This window comes from Leptidea sinapis, chromosome 38 (assembly GCF_905404315.1).
Source record: "Leptidea sinapis chromosome 38, ilLepSina1.1, whole genome shotgun sequence".
Taxonomy (NCBI): domain Eukaryota; kingdom Metazoa; phylum Arthropoda; class Insecta; order Lepidoptera; family Pieridae; genus Leptidea; species Leptidea sinapis.
Window position 1 is genome coordinate 7,043,982 of NC_066302.1, and position 22,209 is coordinate 7,066,190.

Genomic DNA, 22,209 nt, shown 5'->3' on the forward strand with positions numbered 1-22,209 from the left:
TCTATTTTCACTGTAACACATTTTGATTGACAAGTCATAAACAGTTTTAGTATTTTGAATGTACAGGTAACTAACTAATGCACATTGCACATATTCACACATCAAAAATGATCATGTATTATCAGGCTGCCAAGTGATTGCTACTACCAGTGCCTCAATCATGCATTATATAACTTTCAATCTATGATACTTGGTCATTAATAAAACTAATGCTCATTTCCAATTATTTTTAATATATTGTACTATCTGATGTGGGCCATCTTTTCCCGCATCGCCACTAATGTATTCCATATTGATGCAATATTTATTATCTCTGAGGACTAATCTGACCATAGCATGACAAAGGGGATTCTTTTCAAACAGACTCTCTTCTTTTACTTCAAGCCGTAATGATTCGCTTGTCTGGCTTCTTTGTTGGACTAATTCTTCGCTTGTTTCAGTAGTATCAATTTCCAAATTGCTAGTTTCTTCAATTTTAGCCCTTTTAGAATCTGGAGATTCCAATTTCTTTTGGAGTCTTCTTTTCCGCCTCTGATTCGACCAAGTGTTTGTAAAAGCAGTCATTTCAAAGCAGATTTCGTTTTTTCGCTTAGTTAAGACATTTTTTGTTATATTTAAATCGTTTAAAAATCTTGAGAGTTTCTCAAATACTTTTTCCATGGTATTTGATGCGGTGTCTGCCTCTGGCACAACAAATGTAATAGGAATTGTTTTTTTTCTTGCTTTTTCACGGAAGGGAACTGCGGAAAAATACAATACTTTAATTAAATAAAATTTTTAATTAGTGTAGTCTTTTTTTTAATGCATCTATTATTTCTATTGGTTCCGTTTTATAGATCCCCATCAAAGTAGAGGCGAGTGTTGATGTGCTTTGTAAGGGCGCTCCATACCCAAGCCTACCCCCGAGTTTGTCTTGGAATTTCTTACTTTGCCAAACAACCAACCCCGCACAAGTATTTTACACTATACAGGGTGTCCAAAGGTTATGGGGCATGAAGGGAAAGTACCTTAAATTTCGAAGATAGGCTATTTTAATGAAAGAAGATTTTATGTTATTTTCAAAAGTTAGTAATTCTGCATTCAAAGATTTTCTAAAAATTACTTGTTTCGTCTGGGAATCGAACCGACTTAAATGTAAAAAAAACACCCCTACATTTATGATGCCAATCGAAAGAATAGCCAAAAACTAATAACTCTTCTTAAGTAACATAGTATTTTAAAAGAAAGTAGTCAATTAAGTGGGTATTTTTTTGTAAATTAATTTATTAAATGCTCAAAATGTGATATCTCTTGTCTTACGCAAATCGCCAATCTTTTAATGAGTCCGCTGTCTGTTGATTTCCTTTTTTTTCCCTTCATAACTTTGGGACACCCTGTATACACAAGTAGTTTACATGAGGGGTAAACGAGAATGGAATGCTTAAAAGTTTGTCTCACAACTGAACCGATCAAGACCTAGGTCAAAAACAGGGTAATCGAGATAGATAGGTATTAATTGATGGGATTAAAAAGCTTGAGGCTTAACTATTGAATGGTTCGAGTTCGTGAGGAGAACTTACAAGACACTCACTAGCCGCGTTTTCAATTGTCACCTTCATTGAATGTAAATCAAATGGAGTCTAAGGAGAGATTGGAAGTGCTTTAAAATATAGCTGGTTACTCAATAAAGACAATATTGTCTTTGTATTTAATTTCAATACAATATAATTATAATATATATTATGTTGTATTTTTGTATCCAATTTTTCTTACTTTTATATGTACCCTGTGAGCTGCGACAAACACAGACCCTAATAAAAAAGCAAAAAAAAGCACATAAACATCTTTTTAAGAAACAAAAGTGCAAGTAAAAGTAAGATAGTTTTTGCCATTTGTTTCCGTAGCGGTAATATTGATTTTTGCCATCAAAAGGAATTCATCAAGTAAACAATTTTGATTTTTTTGATACTAGTTGAGGAAACTACATTGAAAATCCGTCATAAAACGTTATACGTAGAGAAGAGAAGAGAAGCTTAAAACTATAATCTATATATCACACACATATCATTGACTCAGCTACAACAGATAATATATCAAGCAAGTAAGTGGTAGTATCTATTTTCTTCTAATATGCAAATCAATTTATTATTTTCTGCGTTTAGAATTGAGTAATTATAACATGTAATTTTATCATACATTTTTATTTATTGTCTTACGTTTCGTTGGCTTTATTTTAGAATTAACATAGTGATGATGAAGCGTGATTTTTTTTTATGGAAGACTAGGAAAAAAGCTCGTTAGGGTCATCTGGTGTAAAGTAATCGCCTACATTATCTTGCATTACCAGAGGAATTACGGGAGCCTTTAAGAAGTGATGGGTTTGGGAGGAAGGTGATAATGATATATTGATAATGTGCAACAAACCTAGTTTGCTCAAATCATAATTTTGATAGGTCCAAGCCAACCCCCATCTAGTTACTCTACCCTGGCAAAACTCTGTAGATGTATGCTTGATACCTTCTGCTTTCAGGTCTAATAAAAGTACTTTCAAGCTGTATTTTTGTCCAAGCATTGTAGTAAATATTCTGAAAAAAATTGTATAAATAAACAATAATAATATGTTCAAGTTTTAAAATAACCGACATTGGTTACATGATTTAAACAATCTTTTTTTTTTGCGGGCCTCGAAAAAATATGTTTATATTTGAAAGAGCGACACCTCAAGTCAATTTCCTAATATGCAATTGTTGGGGTTGAGCAGGTTACCAACTGTAAAGTCGATGGAGCCATATCCTGAGAGTTGAACAAGACACATAGACAGAGCGCTCGGACGAAGGTCGCGGGTTCTAGTCCTGCATCATATTGTAGAAGCATAAACATCGCCCAACAAAAGACTAACTCGGCCCAACCGAGTAGTAGGCATAACAAATTTATGTTTGTTCCTCGTGTTAACACATTATGAATGTCATTATTTACTAGCTGACCCAGCAAACGTGGTAATGCCATACAAATTAATAAAAAAATTAAAAGAAAAAAAAATTCGCCAATAAAAATAGATGTTGGGGTAAATTTTCATACAAATCGGTTTAGGCGTCTCGGAGGAGTTTTTTGGTAACGAACACTGCGAACACGAGAATTTTATATATTAGATAGTCACTGAAGGGCCCAATAGATTGTATTACAATATAAGTACTATCTTTTATATTTTAAAGTTCATATAGTAATTATGTACGTATTCGAACCCTGTCATGCCCCATTTGAATTTTTTTATGAATAACGACAAATCAGTGTAGGTATGGGTCACTCGAATTTTTTTATGAATAACGACAAATCAGTGTAGGTACGGGTCACTCGATATATCACCGCCGCCACATTTTTCTGCAACACAATAGCAATCACAGTAGTGACGCGGCATTTTAGGAAGGTGTACGCTTTTTTTTTATTGTACCGGGTCGTTTCGTTCTGGAAAAAGCGCGCAAGGAAATAAATTCCATAGTTTGTTTGTACACAGCAGAAAGTTCCTTGAAAACCTGGCTGTAGTGAGGAGGCGGTGAGATTCATATCCAAGTTTGTAGCTCTTCGGAACACTACCCGTGATAAATATAGTAGTCCCACAATGAAACTACGTCGATGTATGTAACCGAGTTACAAAAAGTTGTGTCAAACATAAAGTATCACTTACAGGATTTTATCCTTTAGTTTCTTACTTTCCTCAATCATTTTTCGGCAAAATTCCATCTCTCCACCTTCAGTGATTAGTTCTTGTGGTGACCCAGTAAAGGCGTTTTTTGGTGGTGGCCTAAATAACGTAATAATATATTTTAAATAATTGGTTTGGAATAGAAATCGTAGTAGACACAAAATCAGCAATCAGAAAATATCTACCAAATTAATATTATTCATATAAGCATAATAATATAAATTGCTTGCAACATAACATATCAATACCTTGCTGGACTTCTAGATTCGCAAAGTTCTTCAAAATTTGTATAGAATGGTGGATTGCACATACAAAATTGTAATATTTTATATTTGTCATCAGCAAACAGAAACTCCATTGTGTTATCTGTTGTATTCTTTTTCACTGAAAACCGTTGAAACCGTTGCTAAAGATAGAGAAAATTATCAACAAAATTAATAATACAACATTTGAAATAAATCTATATATGTATAAGAGATTTCCATGTATATAGTCACTATCTCTCTGGAACCATTAGAGCTAAAGACTTGAAATTTGGTAGAAATATTCTGTTCACCAAGTAGTGGTCAGCTAAGAACGGATTTTCCAAAATTCCATCTGCAAGAGGTTTTTTTATTATGAACAGAACAATGTCTGTCTGGTCAGTTGGTACTTTTATATAAAAAGATCTGATTGATTTTGGTTGAATGATTTGCATGGAAAATAAGGAATTCTAGTAATAAATTAGATATTGGAGTTAAAAATTGGATATTTAACAGACAGAAGACAGTAATTTTGTTGTTATTTTGTTTTTCAGTTCAACCATTATTAACAATACTTCTTATTTGAAATTATCCAGATACTATATAAGTTTCAGTTACATGTACCAACTAGTCCTACGAATGACTAGGAAATATTTTATTTGGTATCATCTTTTTCAAGTAATTTGACTATGGTGGTTGTAAAAAAAGTATGGGAATCCCTGGTGCGTTCAATACAGCAATAATATCTGGGAGACTGATGATGTGACATTTCAAAACAGAGCCTTATTATATATATATATATATATATATATATATATATATCTATATATATATATATTCCATACCCTACCTACCCTATTATAATATATATATATATATATATATATATATATATATATATATATATATATATATTATAATAGGGTAGGTAGGGTATGGAATCCTAAAACAATTCCAAACTCTTCTGAAACTTACCTTCAATAAGATCTTGTAAATTATTTTTCACAACATTCTCATTGGCAATTTGAAAACTTCTATCATCAGATTCGGTTCCAATCATGCGCCATTTATTCTTTTTTGCGGCTAGCAATGGATAAATTGCACAGGCCCCAGTACCTAAAATATTTACCATATTTTAAGATATAATGAAAATTAACAGCTACTATGAATTTGGCCCAAAAAAAGCCCAGTGTTCAATAATGCCTTTTTTAATGCAGTACCAGTCCTCAATGTGTCAAATAAAAGGTGGACAGTAGCTATAGTAAGTACTTGAAGTCGTCAACTCTCTTAAAATTAAGTATTTTTTCTGTTACAAGTTCACGAATAACTTGATTTTATGATAGTACATATATTATAATTGTTGATTTACTTTAATGATTTTTTTTATGGAATAGGAGGACAAACAAGAGTACGGGTCACCTGGTGTTAAGTGATCACCGCCACCCACATTATCTTGCAACACCAGAGGAATCAAAAGAGCGTTGCCAGCCTTTAAGGAAGGTGTACGCTCTTTTTTTGAAGGTACCCATGTCGTATCGTCCCATAAAAACCGCACAAGGAAGCTCATTCCACAGCTTTGTAGTAAGTGGAAGAAAGCTCCTTGAAAACCGCACTGTGGAGGACCGCCACACATCCAGATGGTGGGGATGATATCCTAACTTGCGATATATCCTTATGATTCTACAGTTGTCTTGTTATAGTGATAATCAATGTCTATTATTAGTGCTTTCGTTTTTTGGCAATGTTATCTATTAGTTTCTACAAAGTGTAAAAGAATATATATTGAAGTTTTAAACATGTGCACATATAAAGCACACATTGGATATTAAAAAGGTAATTTGTAAATGATGTTAATAAAAAATCAGTAACTTTCATTTTGTAATAAAATATATTTGGTTTTGAAGAATAAAATTTGCGTTTTTCATAATGTTTCCAGATTCACAACTTTTACCTCAGAGTTGATTACCAAATTTGAGGCATTTCTAGGTAAAAAACTAGGTTCTTTATATACTAACTAACTATCTAATGGTACAAGAATTATTCTGACCGGTTCAGTAGTTTTCGGAGTATAACCGAAGGAAAAACCCGGCCATACATTTATTAGTACAATAAAGATTCTTGGGATAGATTCTGACGTCACACTGCGCTTCAACCAATAGCATTGTGTTTCGATGTTTTATATTTCGCGCGTATTTATTGCACTTTTTTATATTTAATATCTATTATTCAGCACAAATTTAATAATAAAAAAAACTATTTAAGATAAAATAAATAATAATAAAGATTAAAAAAAAAAGTTCAACTAAATATAAGTTACATGCATATACCCTATTCATTTAAATTAAGTATTCAAGAGACTATGTGCCCTTAGATAAATGTTATATTTATGCATGCATAAGAAAATCTCAACAGTCATAGAAAAGCTAGAAATTCTTCTGTGGTCTATAATGACAGTAATATGTCTGCAAAATGTTAGTCTCAATCCAAATACTGTGTAGTATGTAAATAAGAGATTTCTGGATGGGTAAAATATCTACTTAACATCAAATCTTATTGAAGATAGATAGATAGACACTTTTTTTCGTACCATACAGACTTAAAAATATTATAAATAAAAAATTTATATAATAAAAAAAGATCTTAAGATAATTACAGTCATGGGTACACAATAGGCGGGCTTATCGCTTGAAGCCTTCTCTTCCAGACAACCCAAGAAACAATACAGGATACAATAAGTAATTAGAACAGGTATCTTGAAAATAATGTCTGTAAATATTCTTTTACTTAATTAAATTTATTTAATAATTACAATAATATTACATATCTACATTCTTATGTTTAATGTAAAAAATAAAAAGAAAAAACAAAGTTAATTTACATACTTATACCTATACAAAAATAAACACAAAAAAATACTACCAAATACTATATAAATACAATAACCTCATATTGATAATAGTATTATACACACTGACAGTTACATAACATCTAATATGCTTGTGAAATAGTGTTTGGAAAGCATTAATTTGAAAGAATTTAAGTTTTAAGCACGCTTAATATACACTATTCCACAACTTCACTGCAGTTACAGCAAAAGTCTTCTCGTAAAATGAAGTATTATGGAGATGACAGTGGAAGATGAGGTTGTTGGCAGATCAGATAGATTTAGTAAGGAAGGAGTTTAGGAATATAATATGGAACAGCATGTGAAGGATATGTATATTCCGGCAAAGGTGGATTGGCAGCCACTTGAGCTTCATATGATAATCGGAGATGTGGTCATATTTACGTAGACCAAAAACAAACCTAATGGCAAAATTTTGGAGGTGTTCAAGTTTGTTAAGTTGGCCTTGCATGAGATATAGTATAAGTAACATCCTCATAGTCAAGAATGGGAAGAAGGGCTTGAGCTAGCATATTTTTTATTGGTATGGATAAAAAAAATTGTAAGACATTTTAGTGAATCTGCTGCACCATAAAACTTTCGACTGGTTTCCTTAATATGGGTAGACCATGACAACCTCTTGTCGAGATATAAGCCTAAGCTCTTAACTTCCTTGCAGAAAGGTATACCGATACCATCAAGATCATGAAGATGTGGGGTTAGTTGTAATTATTAAAAAAGCCTCAATGTGATTGAGTAAACTTTTCGATAAAACTTAGAATTTATTTACAGGTACCATGAGAATGTTGAATAAACTTTGGTACAAAAAGAGAATATGGTTTATTTTAAAATATTAATAATGTGGTGAAAAATTTTTGGCAACACTTTCACTGCTAGATCAAAAAAAGGCTAATTAGCTGTATAGAGTCAATAACTCTTCACACAATATATAGAAGCTTTCCATAATGCATATATTTAATAGGACAGTTAAATTATATTTAGATACAAATATGTTGTGTTACATACCTATATCTAATCCAAGAACATCTGAATCATTATTTATGGCTTTAAGCAAATCTTCTACCCATAATATATAATTTAACCTCAATGGTAGGGTTGGTACTAAGCGATCTTCAGGAATGAAGACATCAAGATTGAAATCGGATACTAATAAACATCTTGTTAGTACCCTTAGAGCTTTAGGATTCTTAAAATCAATAGTAACTTTCCCTGATATGTCCTGCAAAGAAAATACAAATCATTACTTTTAGATAAAAAAAGTTTTAAACAAAATAAATATTATAGAAATTACATGATACCACTTGAGAAATGCTAGAAAATTCTGGATACAATGTAGCTAACTTCTTGAAATCAGGTGGCACTCTATAAATGTTTCTTGGATGCATAAACTTATTCATAGCCATGATAAAAATGTTTTGTTGTTTCCTAAAATATTAAATTTTATTAAGATTAAAATGTCACTTCATTTGCTTAAGGTTGATAGAATTAGAATATCTTTAATATTGATTATAAATAATTACTTTAATAAGATCTGTCCGTTTAATATTTATGCTTTTAACAAATAGTTTTAAATTGTCAATTTTATTGTAAATGTAACTGTAAGTTTGTAAGAAGTATCACTACAGTAAAAGTAAAAAGTTCCCTATATATTATTATACTCTTTGGTAAAAGTCAGTAAATTGTAAAAGTGTTCTGTGATCACTATTTACTTTCACACATTGTTTTGTTTTTTTTATGGCAATTGACATAGGGGATAGGAAGCAGGTAAATAAGTATTTATACTAGTTTTAGTAATAGTTATACCTCGTTAGAGTAAAAGTGTTCTGCGAGTTATAGTCTGGCTTATAACGAAAGCTGAACCTTGCAAAAGGCGGCAAATTCAAAAAAACGTCATGTGGTATGTGGTCCAACTAAAGTAGGAATGAAAAAAATATACTATTCCAATTTTTTTTTGATAATTCCTTACCGATTATTATGTAAGGGTTTTTTACATAATTCTTGTACACACATTATTGAGACATGAGTTCTTAGTACGTACAAAGGGATCATATTATTTTCAGAACCTAGATCACAGCCAAGAATATTGAAGGGATAGCAAATACCTACAGATCAAGAACAATGGAGTCGACTACAACGCTTAGGTGAACATAAAAATAAAAGCCATAAATGAAGAATAACAGACTATTTATAATAATCAAAATCTGATTCAGAATTTTTATTTCCATAGATTTATCTGTACTGCTACTGGAACTATCATCCTATACACGTCTTATGACGAATGGTTCTAGCACTTCTAGTATTCCATCCCTGGTTTTTTACTGAACTTCAACATGAAGAATATGCTTCGTCATTGTCTTCCAGTCTTATAGTGTCTTTCTTTCAAAAGCATTTTTATTTCTGTTTCCATTTGTTAAATGTTTTGACATTGCCCAATATGTATATATTTGAAGCGTGTACATTTGTAAAACAAAATAATCTTTTATTAAAGAGGGCCATTCAATTGAATCCTCCTTCCACCAGATTAGCGGATAGACTGGTTTATGGCCACTGTCCCAGAACAATATTATACCTCAATAACTCGTAATCATCGATCGAATCGATTTACTGGACTCCTGTTTAAATGGTTAATTGACAAAAAAAATATAGTTTTAAGGATTTTTTAAATTTGAAGTAAACGTTTTGCATGCTAATTTAAATTAGCCGAATAGAAACCACTACAATAAATTTAACATCTATACTGTATTCGACGCAATAAATAAATTTCATTTTTATATGAAAACGTTTATTAAGAACCTAACGTTCATTTTTATTTTATTTGAACTCATAGCCATTTACTAGTATTAGCAAGGTTTCGTTTTGATTTACTCGGCTTATAGACTCGCAGCCCGTACCATTAAATAAATAATTTAAAAAGCCAACTACTCTAGTATCTACTGTCACTTGCCAGTGCCAGCCATTTAACCAACTGCCATTTGCAAATTGCATTTTGCTGTTTGCAGTAATTTCTGGCAATTCTTGAAGAATTTAAAATTAAATTTACTAATATAAATAATATTTAGGTAAATCCAAAATACTTAACAAATATGGTGGACCGAATTGATATGGCTTTAGACGATATAATAAAAGCTAGTAAGAAAGGACGAGGAGGCGGCGCTGGAAGAAAATTCGATAATAATACAAAAAGATCAAATCGTGGAGGCGGAAGTTTTCGTAATGGCCGCTCAGGTGGCGTTGTACGAGGAAGAAATCGTGGTGGTATAACTAAGCCGACAAATTACATGAGGGTAAATAAAATAATTAAATAGAAAAAACCGCGAACATCATCGTATGACGTATGGCTGAACAAACCATTTCCAAATGAAATAATCATGCGGCAAGCCATGTTCAAATAATATGGCGGATCAGCATGCCGAGTAAAATATACAAGTAGCTGCGATGCAACTAATTTGCAATATTTATTGTTTCATTTAATATTTTGGATGTTCTCAAAGTCAATATTTTGCAAATAGTATGTTCCCCTCCGGAATTCCTTTTTATTATTCTATTCTTTCTGAATTTGCTTCAACAATATTTGGGACGTCGTAATGATGTTCAATCCAGACCAAAATAGTTTTGTCCACAAGCTGTTGCCTGTATGTATTTCAACTGTTTTTGGATGTAAGCCTTTATCCTGAACATGGTATTTATTAATAAAATTGAAGATTGGGGCGCAATGGAGGATGTACTAATTACTAGGAGTCATCATAGTGATCCTTAGTTATGGAGATTTTGTGCGTTAAAAAATAAGTGATGAGGAGTCATTTCTTGGGAACTCGTTTTATATAGTGTTGTGTAGTGGTGTTACATAGTGAAATATATTATATTATATGTATTGCCATTATATGTATTGTTAAATAATTATAAAATTGTTAAATTATATTAAATCACATGTACAAGAAATGTTCGCCAAGTGTTTTGAGTGGTAACTCAGAGACAGCAGCGGGCACTTGGCATGATCTATGAAGGAAAAACTATTTCAGGGTGATGTTAACAGCACATGGAAACATGACATGTTCAATGAATACACTGATAAGAAAACACAAAGGGGTGCACCAATTACAACAGGACCTACTAAACTCCTGGTGTCTAATTTAGATTTTGGTGTCTCAGACACAGATATTCAGGAACTATTTGCCGAGTTTGGGGTCTTTAAAAGTGCGGCTGTGCACTATGATCGTTCTGGGAGATCATTGGGTATGTATGAAATTTAAAGCTATTAGATTGAATAAAGTTAATTTTTGATATTTTTATGTTTATTTAAAAAAGTTTATATAAAAAAAGTGCAAAATGCACTTTCCAGTCTAATATTTGTAAACAATTTTTAATTGTCCCATTGAAATCTATCAAGTAGTCCATATTGGTATTACTAGATTTAACAGATATAAAAAATATGTAATGATCGCTGTGGGAATCGAAGAGGCATCTCATGACATTAATAAATAGATGTTGTCTTACACATAGCTCAAAGGCCAACTGCAGCTGTAATGATATGCAGTGATAATTTCAATCTAATGACAATTGTAATTGGGACTTGTTGCTATTCTTGTTAATTTTTTTTTATTTATGATCTAATTATTAGTAACTCAGATATATTTCAAGCCAGTTAATATATATAATATGGATAACATCAACAGGTACTGCTGATGTTGTTTTTGAAAGAAGAGCTGATGCCTTAAAGGCTATGAAACAATACAATGGTGTTCCTTTGGACGGCCGTGCTATGAACATTCAACTAGCAACATCAGATATTAAACCATTCAGGGGAGAACCTCAAAGTAGACTTCAAGGTGGCGGCGGACCTATAAGAAGAAATTCTAATAGAGGTAATAACCAATATTCTTAAATTGCTACCTAAGATATTGCATTTAGAGTACAGTGTGCAGTTATTCTAGCAAAATGCACTTAATTTAGCTTCAGACTATGCATTCTGAATATTATTGTAAAAACACTTGGATTTTACTCTCCAATACAACATGATAATCAATGATGTTTGTACCCAGGGATAGATAGAAAATCTTTCTATGCTTGTAACAGTGGGAGGCTCCTTTGTATAATTATTAAATTCATATGTTATATCTTTGAGGCCAACAAAGCATTCCAGACCTTCGTAATGATAACCTTTTGTAGAAAACTATTTAAATGTAAATATTTTCATTATAGATTAAAGTATTTATAATAGGCTACTCAAGTTTTGAGTGGTGCCTCATGCCTACTATCTTTTGAAATTCTTTCATTAATAGGATTTTAAAATCAAATATTGAATGTCAAGTCTAGATATATGAAAAGACCTGATAAGAATAAGAATATAATAAATAATATATGTAATAATAAGAATGAAATAACATAACCTTGTTCTTCAACAATAACAGAAGTATTAACACAGTAAAAGTAATTATAATATATTAAAATGAAAATTTTAAACTTGTATATCGTAATAATTTATTGTCATTTATGCTGTCTCGTGAATTTACATATTATGAGTCTTTGTCTTGTATGTTTGCTCAGGTGGCAGAAATACAAATAATAGTGGCAGAGGTGGTGGACCAAGGAGAGGTGGACAAGGTGGTGGCAGGGGGGGAGGGGCCCGTGGGGGGAGGCGGCCAGTTCCAACAGCTGAACAGCTTGATGCAGAGCTTGACGCCTACGTCAAAGAAATTAAGTGATACATTAAGACTAGGTAATTATGTTAATGATTAAATAATAGTTAATTGTATTTTTGTAATAAGTCAAGAGATTTTGTAATAAAAATTTATTTGGCCATGAAAATGACTCGATGTAACATTACAGTAATGTTCATTATCAAAAGTTATAAATAAATACTATTTGAAGGTATGAAGTTTTTTTTAATTGTATTATCCAATAATAGTGGAGACCTTGTTCTTAGTACATGAATTAAAATTCAATTTAACTGGTTTTGTGGTGACATGAAATACAGAGACTCTGCCATGCAGCCCTATCATTAAGGAAGTCTTAAACATATCTATTTGAATAATATGATGTACTTAAAAAAATTCAATATAGGTACAAGTGTGCAAAATACAGTCGCGAGCAAAATTTTGGAATCACTTACATTGTTAGTCCTTCACTTAATCCGGGATAGCTTCTTAAATACGGGCTTGATTTTATTGAATTCGGAAGTTTATTTTTTACCTCCTGAAAAAGTTAGAAAGATATAAAAATTCTTATTAGTTATTCATTTTAAACTATTATTTTTATTTGATTTCTGAACGACGGGGGACACATCAAAGGAAAATCATTTTTTTTTTATTTAATTCCGAGTATTTTCATATTTATTGAACCTTTTAAACCTTCACTGGACTTCCACAAATAATTCAAGACCAAAATTAGCCAAATCGGTCCAGCCGTTCTCGAGTTTTAGCGAGACTAACGAACAGCAATTCATTTTTATATATAAGAAAGATACGTCACTCGAACGGTTGGCGCAGTTGGTAAGAGCACTCGCACGGAACGCGAGAGGTCGCGGATTCGGGTCCCGCATCATCACTTTAAAACATAACAAATTATTATATATTCATTAGACCAGCTTTCTCAATTGATTCAAAATTAAACATGTGTTTGAATAAAGACAAGTGTTTTTCAAGGATGTTGTTATGCAGTGTGTTCGTAAATGTAATTAAAATGAATATTATTTTTAACAATTAGTCAAGAGACTATGAGCGAAGAGAGACTCTCTTAATAACTATGTGGCTGTGTTTTACAATTTTTATCAAATAATTTATTATTAATCATTATACGAGTACATATGGGTGACCTGGTATATTGATCAAATTCAACTATTTTTATTCAAAATAGGATTCAAAATCACTTATTGAACGTCAAAAATTACCACCCATTCAAAAGAGACTGCCTCAGACCTAAGAAGAATGGGCGCAAGAAACTCAGCGGGCTTTTTTTATATAAAAATATGGATTACAATGTGATATCGCACAAAAACAGCCTGAGGCTGTTCGCTTTATTACCAGTCCATGGGTGTCATTAAGAAAATCGTTTATGCTATAGTAACCTTTCTATAGCATAAACGATTAACCCACACAAACGTTTCTTAACAATTCTTTTAAATTTCGTAACACATTTGTTTAGTACATTTTCTGGGATCATATTGTAAAAGCATATACATCGCCCAACAAAAGACTTACTAATTCGACGAATATGAGATCAGAAGATCGAGCACAGATCCTCTTATACCATAGTGACATAGCTTCCTGACCAGCGTTGAATGTTGAACACAATCAAAAGCCTTAGATAAATCACAGAAGATACCAAAGGCATTCTGATCCTCCCAGGCCTCAAAAATATTCCTGATGAGTTCAACACCTGCATCCGTAGTCGAACGTCCCCTAGTAAAGCCAAATTGTTTTATATGAAGTAACTTATAGGTGTTAAAGTAATCACTTATTTTACGTACAAAACAACTTAGTAAGGTGCTGCATCCAACATATAAATCGTTAAAAGTGTTTTAAATATCAAATATTTCATAAAAAGATTATATAAATATTTAAATTATCCTATATTGGATGCATAAAATCTTTACAGCTTGAATTCATTGTTTGTGTAAGGATGCTTCGTGAATATAATGGTCGCGATTACTGTCATAAGTAATCACATCCAACCAATACAATGATTTATTAACTATAATAGGTCGATCTGGCACAAGCAGCCGAGCTCACACATGGACTAGTTATGGCTCCCTTCACACATATTTGAGAGAAGGAGACGAGCCGGTAATGACACCGCCGCAAGCAAGCCATTGTAGTGAGCATGACGAACCGTGTATTAGGAGATTATCGTCAAGCAACTAATGTAGGTTTGTAACTACATACATACATAGTTATAGGAGATGTGCTTGCGTGCGACGGAAGGAGGCGAGAGCGGGGCCGTGGCAGGAGGACACCGATTCCAAAAATAACAATAATCGTTACTAGAATTAGATTAATTAATTAGATTGTATGAACATACGTAATTATTTTTATACTTTTTAGTGCATATTATATCTATTGTTTTGGAATAGTATTTTTGTATTCGGTTGTTTTTTGTTATTTTTTTTAAGAGTATCTCTTGAAACATGGGCTAACTTTATGTAGGTATATCAAAGAGTAGGGAGGTTATATTTAGGTAATAGAATCGAACCATTAAAATTAAGAAATATCGGTTGAGAGCTGCTTCTGGATGTTTGGTTAGAAAAATCTATTCCAAAACAATTGCACTAAAAAGTAAGAAAATAATTGCGTGTTCTTCTACAACTTAAAACACCAGAAGAATCACAGGAGCGTTGCCGGCTTTATAGAAGGTTTACGCGCTTTTTTTGAAGGTACCCATGCCGTATCGTCCCGTCCCGTAAACACCGCACAAGGAAGCTCATTCCACAGCTTTGTAGTACTTGGAAGATAGCTCGGATAGATAGACGGTGGAATTCGGCGGTAGGTGAAACAGCTCTTCGGAACACTCCCCGTGATAAATGCGGTAGAAGACACACGATGAAGCGACGTCTCTACGCAACGCCAAGTGATCCAACCGTTCACAAAGCACCCAACAATTCGAGCTGCTCTGCGGTGCACGCGGTTAAATGGATCGAGATAATACTGGGGTGTGCCAGACCAGAGATGACAGCAATACTCCTTATGTGGCCGGACCTGCGCTTTGTAGAGTGCTAGAATGTGGGCCGGCCGTAAATTTATTGTTATTTATCTATGTATGTAGGTACAAACCAACCTTGGCTGACACCGACTCCAAAAATAACAATGATTGTAACTGCATTACATTTATTAAGTTGTAGAAGAATACATTTAAACAAAGAATACGTACGTATATTATTTTGGAATAGGTTTTATTGAAGTGTTTTTTTTTTAATTTTTTTAATGAATGACGCGATATGGATGTACATCCATGTCGCGTATTTCAAAGTAGACTTTAGGAGTTTGAGCTTATACAAATTGGTAATTATTTAGACGATAGCTTTAAGGGTAAATTTATACACTTTTATAACAAAGTCCCAGCCACTGTTCAGGCATTATCTATAAATAAATTTAAATGTTTTATTAAAAAATGGCTCCGTCGTAAATCCTACTACTACACAGCTAAATATCTAAGTGATCGGACAGTCTGGGTCTAGATTATGATTATTTTATAGCAATAGCAATGACAGTACAATATTGTATATTTTATTAAAAAGATCGCAAAATGAATGGTGCGAGAGTTTCTTGCGCCGCTTCTTCTCTCTGAGAGCGCCATTTGTTTTCGAAGCGGTAGTAGTATCTAGTATATTAGAAATGACATCAAAAAGAGTTCTAAAGGAATCAATTTTGAGAAAATAATTGCATTTTATGCCTTTTTATGTTAATATTTTTATACTATGGTGCTTTACAATTTGGATTCACAATTGAATCATTTAAGACCTCAAACGCAGAAACAGTGTAAACCTAATCAATTCTAAATGAATACGTAATTTAAGACTGAATAATTTGAGTAATTAATCCAATATGTAGATAACTGTAGGTGTTCATAATAACATTATCTAAAATAATACACATTAAACACTTTGTTTGTATCTAAATTACTTTATACCTTCATACATATTAACAATACGCTGTGAACCACAGTCACGAAATCTATAAGTAGGTAGTATAGTACCTAAACCCACAGTGCTGCATATTGAAAAATAATAGTCATTAAATTATTAATAGCACTTCACAAAATGTTTCGACTTAGACGATCGTGTATTACTTATTCAGATAATTATTAAGTGATCATCAATCAAAAAGGATAAAGTTAGTGTTGATTTAAACATTCGTAATGTTGCGATTAATTAATACACTAACTATTTCGTATTTGGTGGCAGTAATAGTTTCAACTTATGCCAAAGTAGAGTATAATATAGTCGAGACAAGTAGTGGACTGGTTAGAGGCAGACTGGATCAATACAAAAGCACAAAATATTACTCTTACAAAGGAATACCTTACGCTGAAAGTCCAACAGGATCTCTACGATTTCAAGTGAGTTTTGTTAGGTAGTTAACAATACTTTAGTCTAGAAAAATATTTTATGTTACTTACGTAATTTACTTTATCATCCTTTCGCGCATTTGTTTATGTAATGGAGACATTATTACAACTGTTTACAAATATTTTTATAAGTTTAGAGGGGCTACAGTTTGATTATTAAAAATCTTCAGCGCACTTATACTAACCATCAGGCTATTAAAGAAGCTATAGAAATCACAGGAAACAAAATAAGAGGTGAAACCATAAACGCTCGCGAAACCTCAATTTTTTTTAATGTTGAACCAAGTATAAATATACAATAAAGCAATAAAATATATACTTACGAAATACGAATACCTAATGTTTATTAGACTTTATTTACGTTCCATTAGTACTCAGAATTCCGCGTTTACAATTATAATCCTAGTGATGACATACGGAACGCTGAAGTGCTCGCAAACTATAGGCCTTATGAGGAAGCTCATTGTCGCTCAGCGGGAATTGGAGAGAAGATCGTCGGAATAGGTTGGATGAGGGCAGCTTAGGACCGATAGCCATGGTGATCATCAAATATAAAGTAACCATATTCTACTGAGTACTGGCTTGTATAGTGTATACCCCTGCCATTAGCTCATGTAGGTATCTAAGCTAACTATTTTTACTTATATGTTCGACGAATATTGGTTAAGAGGTCGCCACGCAAATTAATTGTTTGATTTTTTTTATTTGAGCCTTCAGTTTTATTTATAATAATTTCATTTTCACAACATTGCCGTTATAGTTATATACTAGCTTTTTGCCACATAAATTAAGTAGGCGCATAGGTTCCGGATAAGTAATCACCAACATTTATCATGCACTTAAACCTTCTCCGAAACACGTTGCATCATATTGTATCCGATCGGTTCAGTAGTTTCCGCAGTATAACCGATCTAAAAAACTGGCTCTCCGCTTAGTATAAATATCATCTTTTTACGAGTCATAATTTATGGTTTATTAATTATTATTTTTGTTATTTTACTAATGCGCTACAGCCGCCAGTACCCAAACAACCATGGACTGGCGTTTACAATGCAACACAGTATGGCCCAGTTTGTCCACAAAGTGTTTGGAGATACAAAAGAGAACAGATGAGTGAAGATTGTTTAGTGCTGAACATATTTGTCCCGGTTACAAATAATTCTGACAAATTACTGCCAGTGGTCGTCAACATTCATGGCGGTGGTTTCAGGACTCTTTCTGGAGACAGCCAATATATTTACGGCCCCGAATTATTATTGCAGAAATTAGTCATATTTATCTCAGTAAACTTCAGGTAAAACTATATTATTGTATATTGGTAATAATAAATAAATAATAACGTATAATTCATTTGAAGTAGGTATCTACCTAAATATGTGTAGATAATACTTTATAAATTAATTCTTATTAAGTAACCAGTTATTTACCAGTTACCAGTCTGACCAGTCGCGAATTGTATGACACTGTGTTAGTGTGCGTAAATTGCTCAAAATAGAGGTTAGTTCTAAACTCAATTTCTTTCGACGTTTCACAGCTGTCATAGTCTACCTACAAAACATCACCTCTGCCTGCGGCAATTTTCATTTTTCCTCGCCCACACACCCATTTCATTCTTACTAGCGCAAGGCGCGCGGGCGGCGGGCGGGCGGATGACAAACAAAGAGAAAATTTTCGTATTATTAAATACTTAATTCATAATTATGTATCCACTTGCTCAGCGTCTTCTTCAACTTTAACTTCTAAGAATCTAGAGCAGTAACAGGATCATCCTGCCACCACAAGTAGCGCCCGTTCACGAGCATGACGAATGGGCCAGCCATCGCCTCCCTCGACCATATTTTAGGGAAGGACGGCCCGTCCCATGTCGCCGACACGAGAACTCTACCAACCGACAAAAAATAATCTTAATCTACATATTTAATATATATTATGCAATACTCACCAAATACCTCTACTTATAATTTGACAATTCTGCTTAAATTTGTAATTAATATAATTTATAATTATTACTATTTATATTTTTACTAACACTGATTAAAATATCAAATTCTTTAGGGTAATTAATCAATTGAAATCAATATCCCTTTATTCATATAGGTCTTCAATATATGTGTAGGTACACAGGTTTGCTAGTGATTTGATATTTTCTTGGGATAATTTTTTGTTTCACAAATGCGTTCAGTAACGGTAGGTCAAAAACTCATTTTTGGTAAATTTAAATAAACGGCATACAGATGCTATGATATAGATAACATACGAGTGGTAAATTATATGGCAAAATATAAGGAAGATGTAATAGATGATGCATTTTATAAGTGAGATCTAGGCTAGAAAATCTCAAATCTTAATAGAAATGTTATATACAAGCTAATTTCTTGCGGGACAACTTTCGCTACGATAGGATAGGATATTTAGCGATTTGTGACGGCAATAACCATTAGTGAACAATGATAGCCGTAACATGTGTTGTTTAAAAAAACAGCAGATTATAGAAGAATTTCCACATTATTTAGGTACGTTGTTTCACGTCCGCCGCAGCCGTTCTGATCAATACTTAATAACTACTTACTATCTGATGGTCTATGAACACCTATGAGGTGACATTACTTCTGGTACATTCTTATTGATATTTCTAGCTAGCATCACTAACAGATAAACAGTAATTTGATATTTCAGACTCGGGCCACATGGATTTTTATCAATGAATAGTGAAACAGCAACAGGCAATGCCGGTTTAAAGGATGTTATTCTCTCATTGAAATGGATATGTAAAAACATTGACAAATTTAACGGTGACAAAAACAAAATAACGCTAATGGGACACAGTTCTGGTGCATCATTGATACATTATTTAATGTTAACAAAGAAGACCACAAATCTTTTTCAGCAAGTAATTCTCATAAGTGGAAGTGCATTAAATCAAAGAGTACTGTCTAGATATCCTACAGAAATAGCTCTCCAACTAGCTCATGAACTAGGTATTCAAACTGATAGCATAGACACAAGTACAATATTGAAAACGTTAACAGAAATTGATCCATTTGAAATTTCGGATTCTGATGGTAAATTGGTCCTAGCTAATGAAACTGCCCTACAAACTCTGTCTCTATTTGTCCCTAATATTGAAATTTCGTCGTCACACTCAATCTTAGCAGAACATCCAAAGTTTATAGTTAAGGAAGGGCTTCCGCAAAATGTACGAGTGTTGACAGGCATCAACAGTATGGAAGGCTTTTACATGTATCCTCGAATAATGAAACGTTTTGAAGAATTACAATTCATTCACCAAAATAAACAAATCTTAATACCTTCTGATATCGAATATCCTTTGAATTCCAGAAACTCAATAGAACTGGGAGACCTAATATTCAAATTTTATTTTAAAAACGATTCAAGAATCACGCATTATAATAGTGATCGTTTAATTGAGTATATATCAGATATTATTTATGTTTACAATGTAGATCTCTGGACCAGAATACATAAGCTAAGAAGAGAAAGCAGAGAATTATATTTTTACGAGTTTGAATTCGATGGAGCATTAAACTGGGCGAAGCTTATGTATGATATTCAAAAGCCCGGTGTCTCACATGCAGATGAGTTGGGATATTTATTTTTGACTAATATTACCAAAAATATTATTGACTCTATAGATGGAAGGACTCGTAAAATCCTCAATACCATGCTAGAGTTTATCACAAACTTTGTTAAGTATGGGTAAGAATTATGTTCATCATTTTATTTATTTAGTTATACGTACCTTTATATAAGCTCATAAAATTCCAAAGAATATACATTATCTATTTTTGAATACCTAGAGTATTTAATACTGAGGCTGAGATCTATAGGCATACTTAGACTTTGCTCAGACTTTACTTACATAAAACTTACCCGAGTATAAGCTTAGCATAATCTTTGATTTCGATTTTGACTTGTTTTTATAGTTATTTGACAGCCCAATGCAAAAGTTAAGCTAGCCTTTTTTTCACGCTCAGGTAAGATTAACGTAAGTAAAGTCTAACTACGATCTACAGATCTCAGCCTTAGTGTTATCCCTATCTACACGTAGCAGTTTTTTTCTTATTAGTAATAATTGGTACTTACTCATGAAATTCTATTCCTACCGAGATACCTATACACACACATGGTATTTTGAAAAGGGCGGTGATGGCCAACTATATATTATATGCCATAAAAAACACATTCGTATGTCCTATTAATAAAAACGACTTTTGTGTATTCGATTTTATAATTCTAGTAATAAATATCATTTTAGGAATCCAACACCACCCCACACAAACAGTAATACCACATGGCCAGAATATGGTATGGATCAAAATTACCTTGTAATAAATGATGAACTGAAAGTGATGCAAAGAAATGCATCGGAACGATATAAAAGAATGTGTTTTTGGGATCAAGTGTACGAGGAGTATTATAAATATGTAAGAGACGGTGGAATGCTGCAAAGGAAAATAGCGCCTTAGAACACCAATGATTTCCAACAGCAGAAGTCTACTTTCGGCCAATGATGGCTGAAAGACACTACGAACAATATTCATGTACACAAATAAAATTTGAACAACAAAATTTTATGAACGATGCGGGATACAAACCCACGACCTCCGGCGTTCCGTGCCGGTGCTCTAACCCACTGAGCTAACCGTTCGAGTACCGCCTCGTTATAAAATTCTGTTTGCTTTGTTCAACTCTCAGGTTGTGGCTGTAAAGTAGATCCTCTACAATTCTTCATGTAGATGAAAAGTTTTTCAAATTTTATTTGTGTATTAATCCTAGAAGTGAGGGTTATCACTTTAAAAAACATAACATATTGTTGATATTCATGTATATAGTAAGAATGCAGACTACCACTTAATAGACGTAAGGGACTTGGATCGGCAACAGATATAAATGGTTATAAATTTGGAACAATTGATTTGGAAACGTGTACAGACAAAGCAGCGAGTATTCTACGGATATACCCAGTAACGACGTTCGTTTTCGTCGTCCATGTTAACACTTCCGTGTGCTTTCACAAGGGTCTCTATACGCACTGGTCGTAAAAATTCGGAAAAAAAACCTGACGTTTGAGAAAAATATATCTATGTCTTGAATGTGTTAATCTATTATTTTGCAATTATTAATTCTTCTAGTTGGAACGAAGTTCCACATGGGACATTGCGGAGCCTCTGAAGGGTACCCTAGTCGGCAAAAAACGTCGTTAAGGACGTTAAAAAAAAGCGTAAGATGACTGTTATTTAATATATTTTACTAAACACCATTCTATAATATTTTTTTAATTTTTGGAAATAATGACGGGACAC

General features: G+C 32.8%; 3 protein-coding genes across 10 annotated transcripts; 2 read left to right on the top strand and 1 right to left on the bottom strand.

Moving 5' to 3' along the window:
* Positions 1-8,661, bottom strand: LOC126975967 (U6 small nuclear RNA (adenine-(43)-N(6))-methyltransferase). 4 transcript variants are annotated; one of them, XM_050824101.1, is made up of 8 exons: positions 8,630-8,661; positions 8,125-8,251; positions 7,832-8,045; positions 4,897-5,037; positions 3,928-4,063; positions 3,662-3,778; positions 2,404-2,564; positions 1-740 (listed from the first exon to the last, which is right to left on the bottom strand). In XM_050824101.1, exons 2-8 carry the CDS (start codon positions 8,227-8,229, stop codon positions 214-216), a joined length of 1,401 nt encoding a protein of 466 aa, XP_050680058.1. In that variant the 5' UTR covers positions 8,230-8,251; positions 8,630-8,661; the 3' UTR covers positions 1-213. The 4 variants fall into 4 exon arrangements, with proteins under 4 accessions (XP_050680058.1, XP_050680057.1, XP_050680059.1 ...); XM_050824100.1 differs by lacking the exon at positions 8,630-8,661 and adding an exon at positions 8,347-8,551 and having other exon boundaries at positions 2-740; XM_050824102.1 differs by lacking the exon at positions 8,630-8,661 and having other exon boundaries at positions 4-740; positions 8,118-8,250.
* A 1,123-nt stretch (positions 8,662-9,784) lies between these two features.
* Positions 9,785-12,697, top strand: LOC126975975 (THO complex subunit 4). 2 transcript variants are annotated; one of them, XM_050824111.1, is made up of 4 exons: positions 9,785-10,110; positions 10,831-11,059; positions 11,500-11,688; positions 12,371-12,697. In XM_050824111.1, the coding sequence occupies exons 1-4, from the start codon at positions 9,910-9,912 to the stop codon at positions 12,526-12,528; spliced, it is 777 nt and encodes a 258-aa protein (XP_050680068.1). In that variant the 5' UTR covers positions 9,785-9,909; the 3' UTR covers positions 12,529-12,697. The 2 variants fall into 2 exon arrangements, with proteins under 2 accessions (XP_050680068.1, XP_050680069.1); XM_050824112.1 differs by having other exon boundaries at positions 9,788-10,110; positions 10,846-11,059.
* Positions 12,698-16,012: 3,315 nt separating this feature from the next.
* LOC126975963 (juvenile hormone esterase-like) lies at positions 16,013-21,999 on the top strand. 4 transcript variants are annotated; one of them, XM_050824094.1, is made up of 5 exons: positions 16,013-16,876; positions 17,899-18,179; positions 19,562-19,863; positions 20,350-20,602; positions 21,162-21,999. In XM_050824094.1, exons 1-5 carry the CDS (start codon positions 16,676-16,678, stop codon positions 21,370-21,372), a joined length of 1,248 nt encoding a protein of 415 aa, XP_050680051.1. In that variant the 5' UTR covers positions 16,013-16,675; the 3' UTR covers positions 21,373-21,999. The 4 variants fall into 4 exon arrangements, with proteins under 4 accessions (XP_050680051.1, XP_050680050.1, XP_050680049.1 ...); XM_050824093.1 differs by having other exon boundaries at positions 16,014-16,650; positions 16,722-16,876; positions 19,562-20,602; XM_050824092.1 differs by having other exon boundaries at positions 16,014-16,876; positions 19,562-20,602.
* The last annotated feature ends 210 nt before the right edge of the window (positions 22,000-22,209 follow it).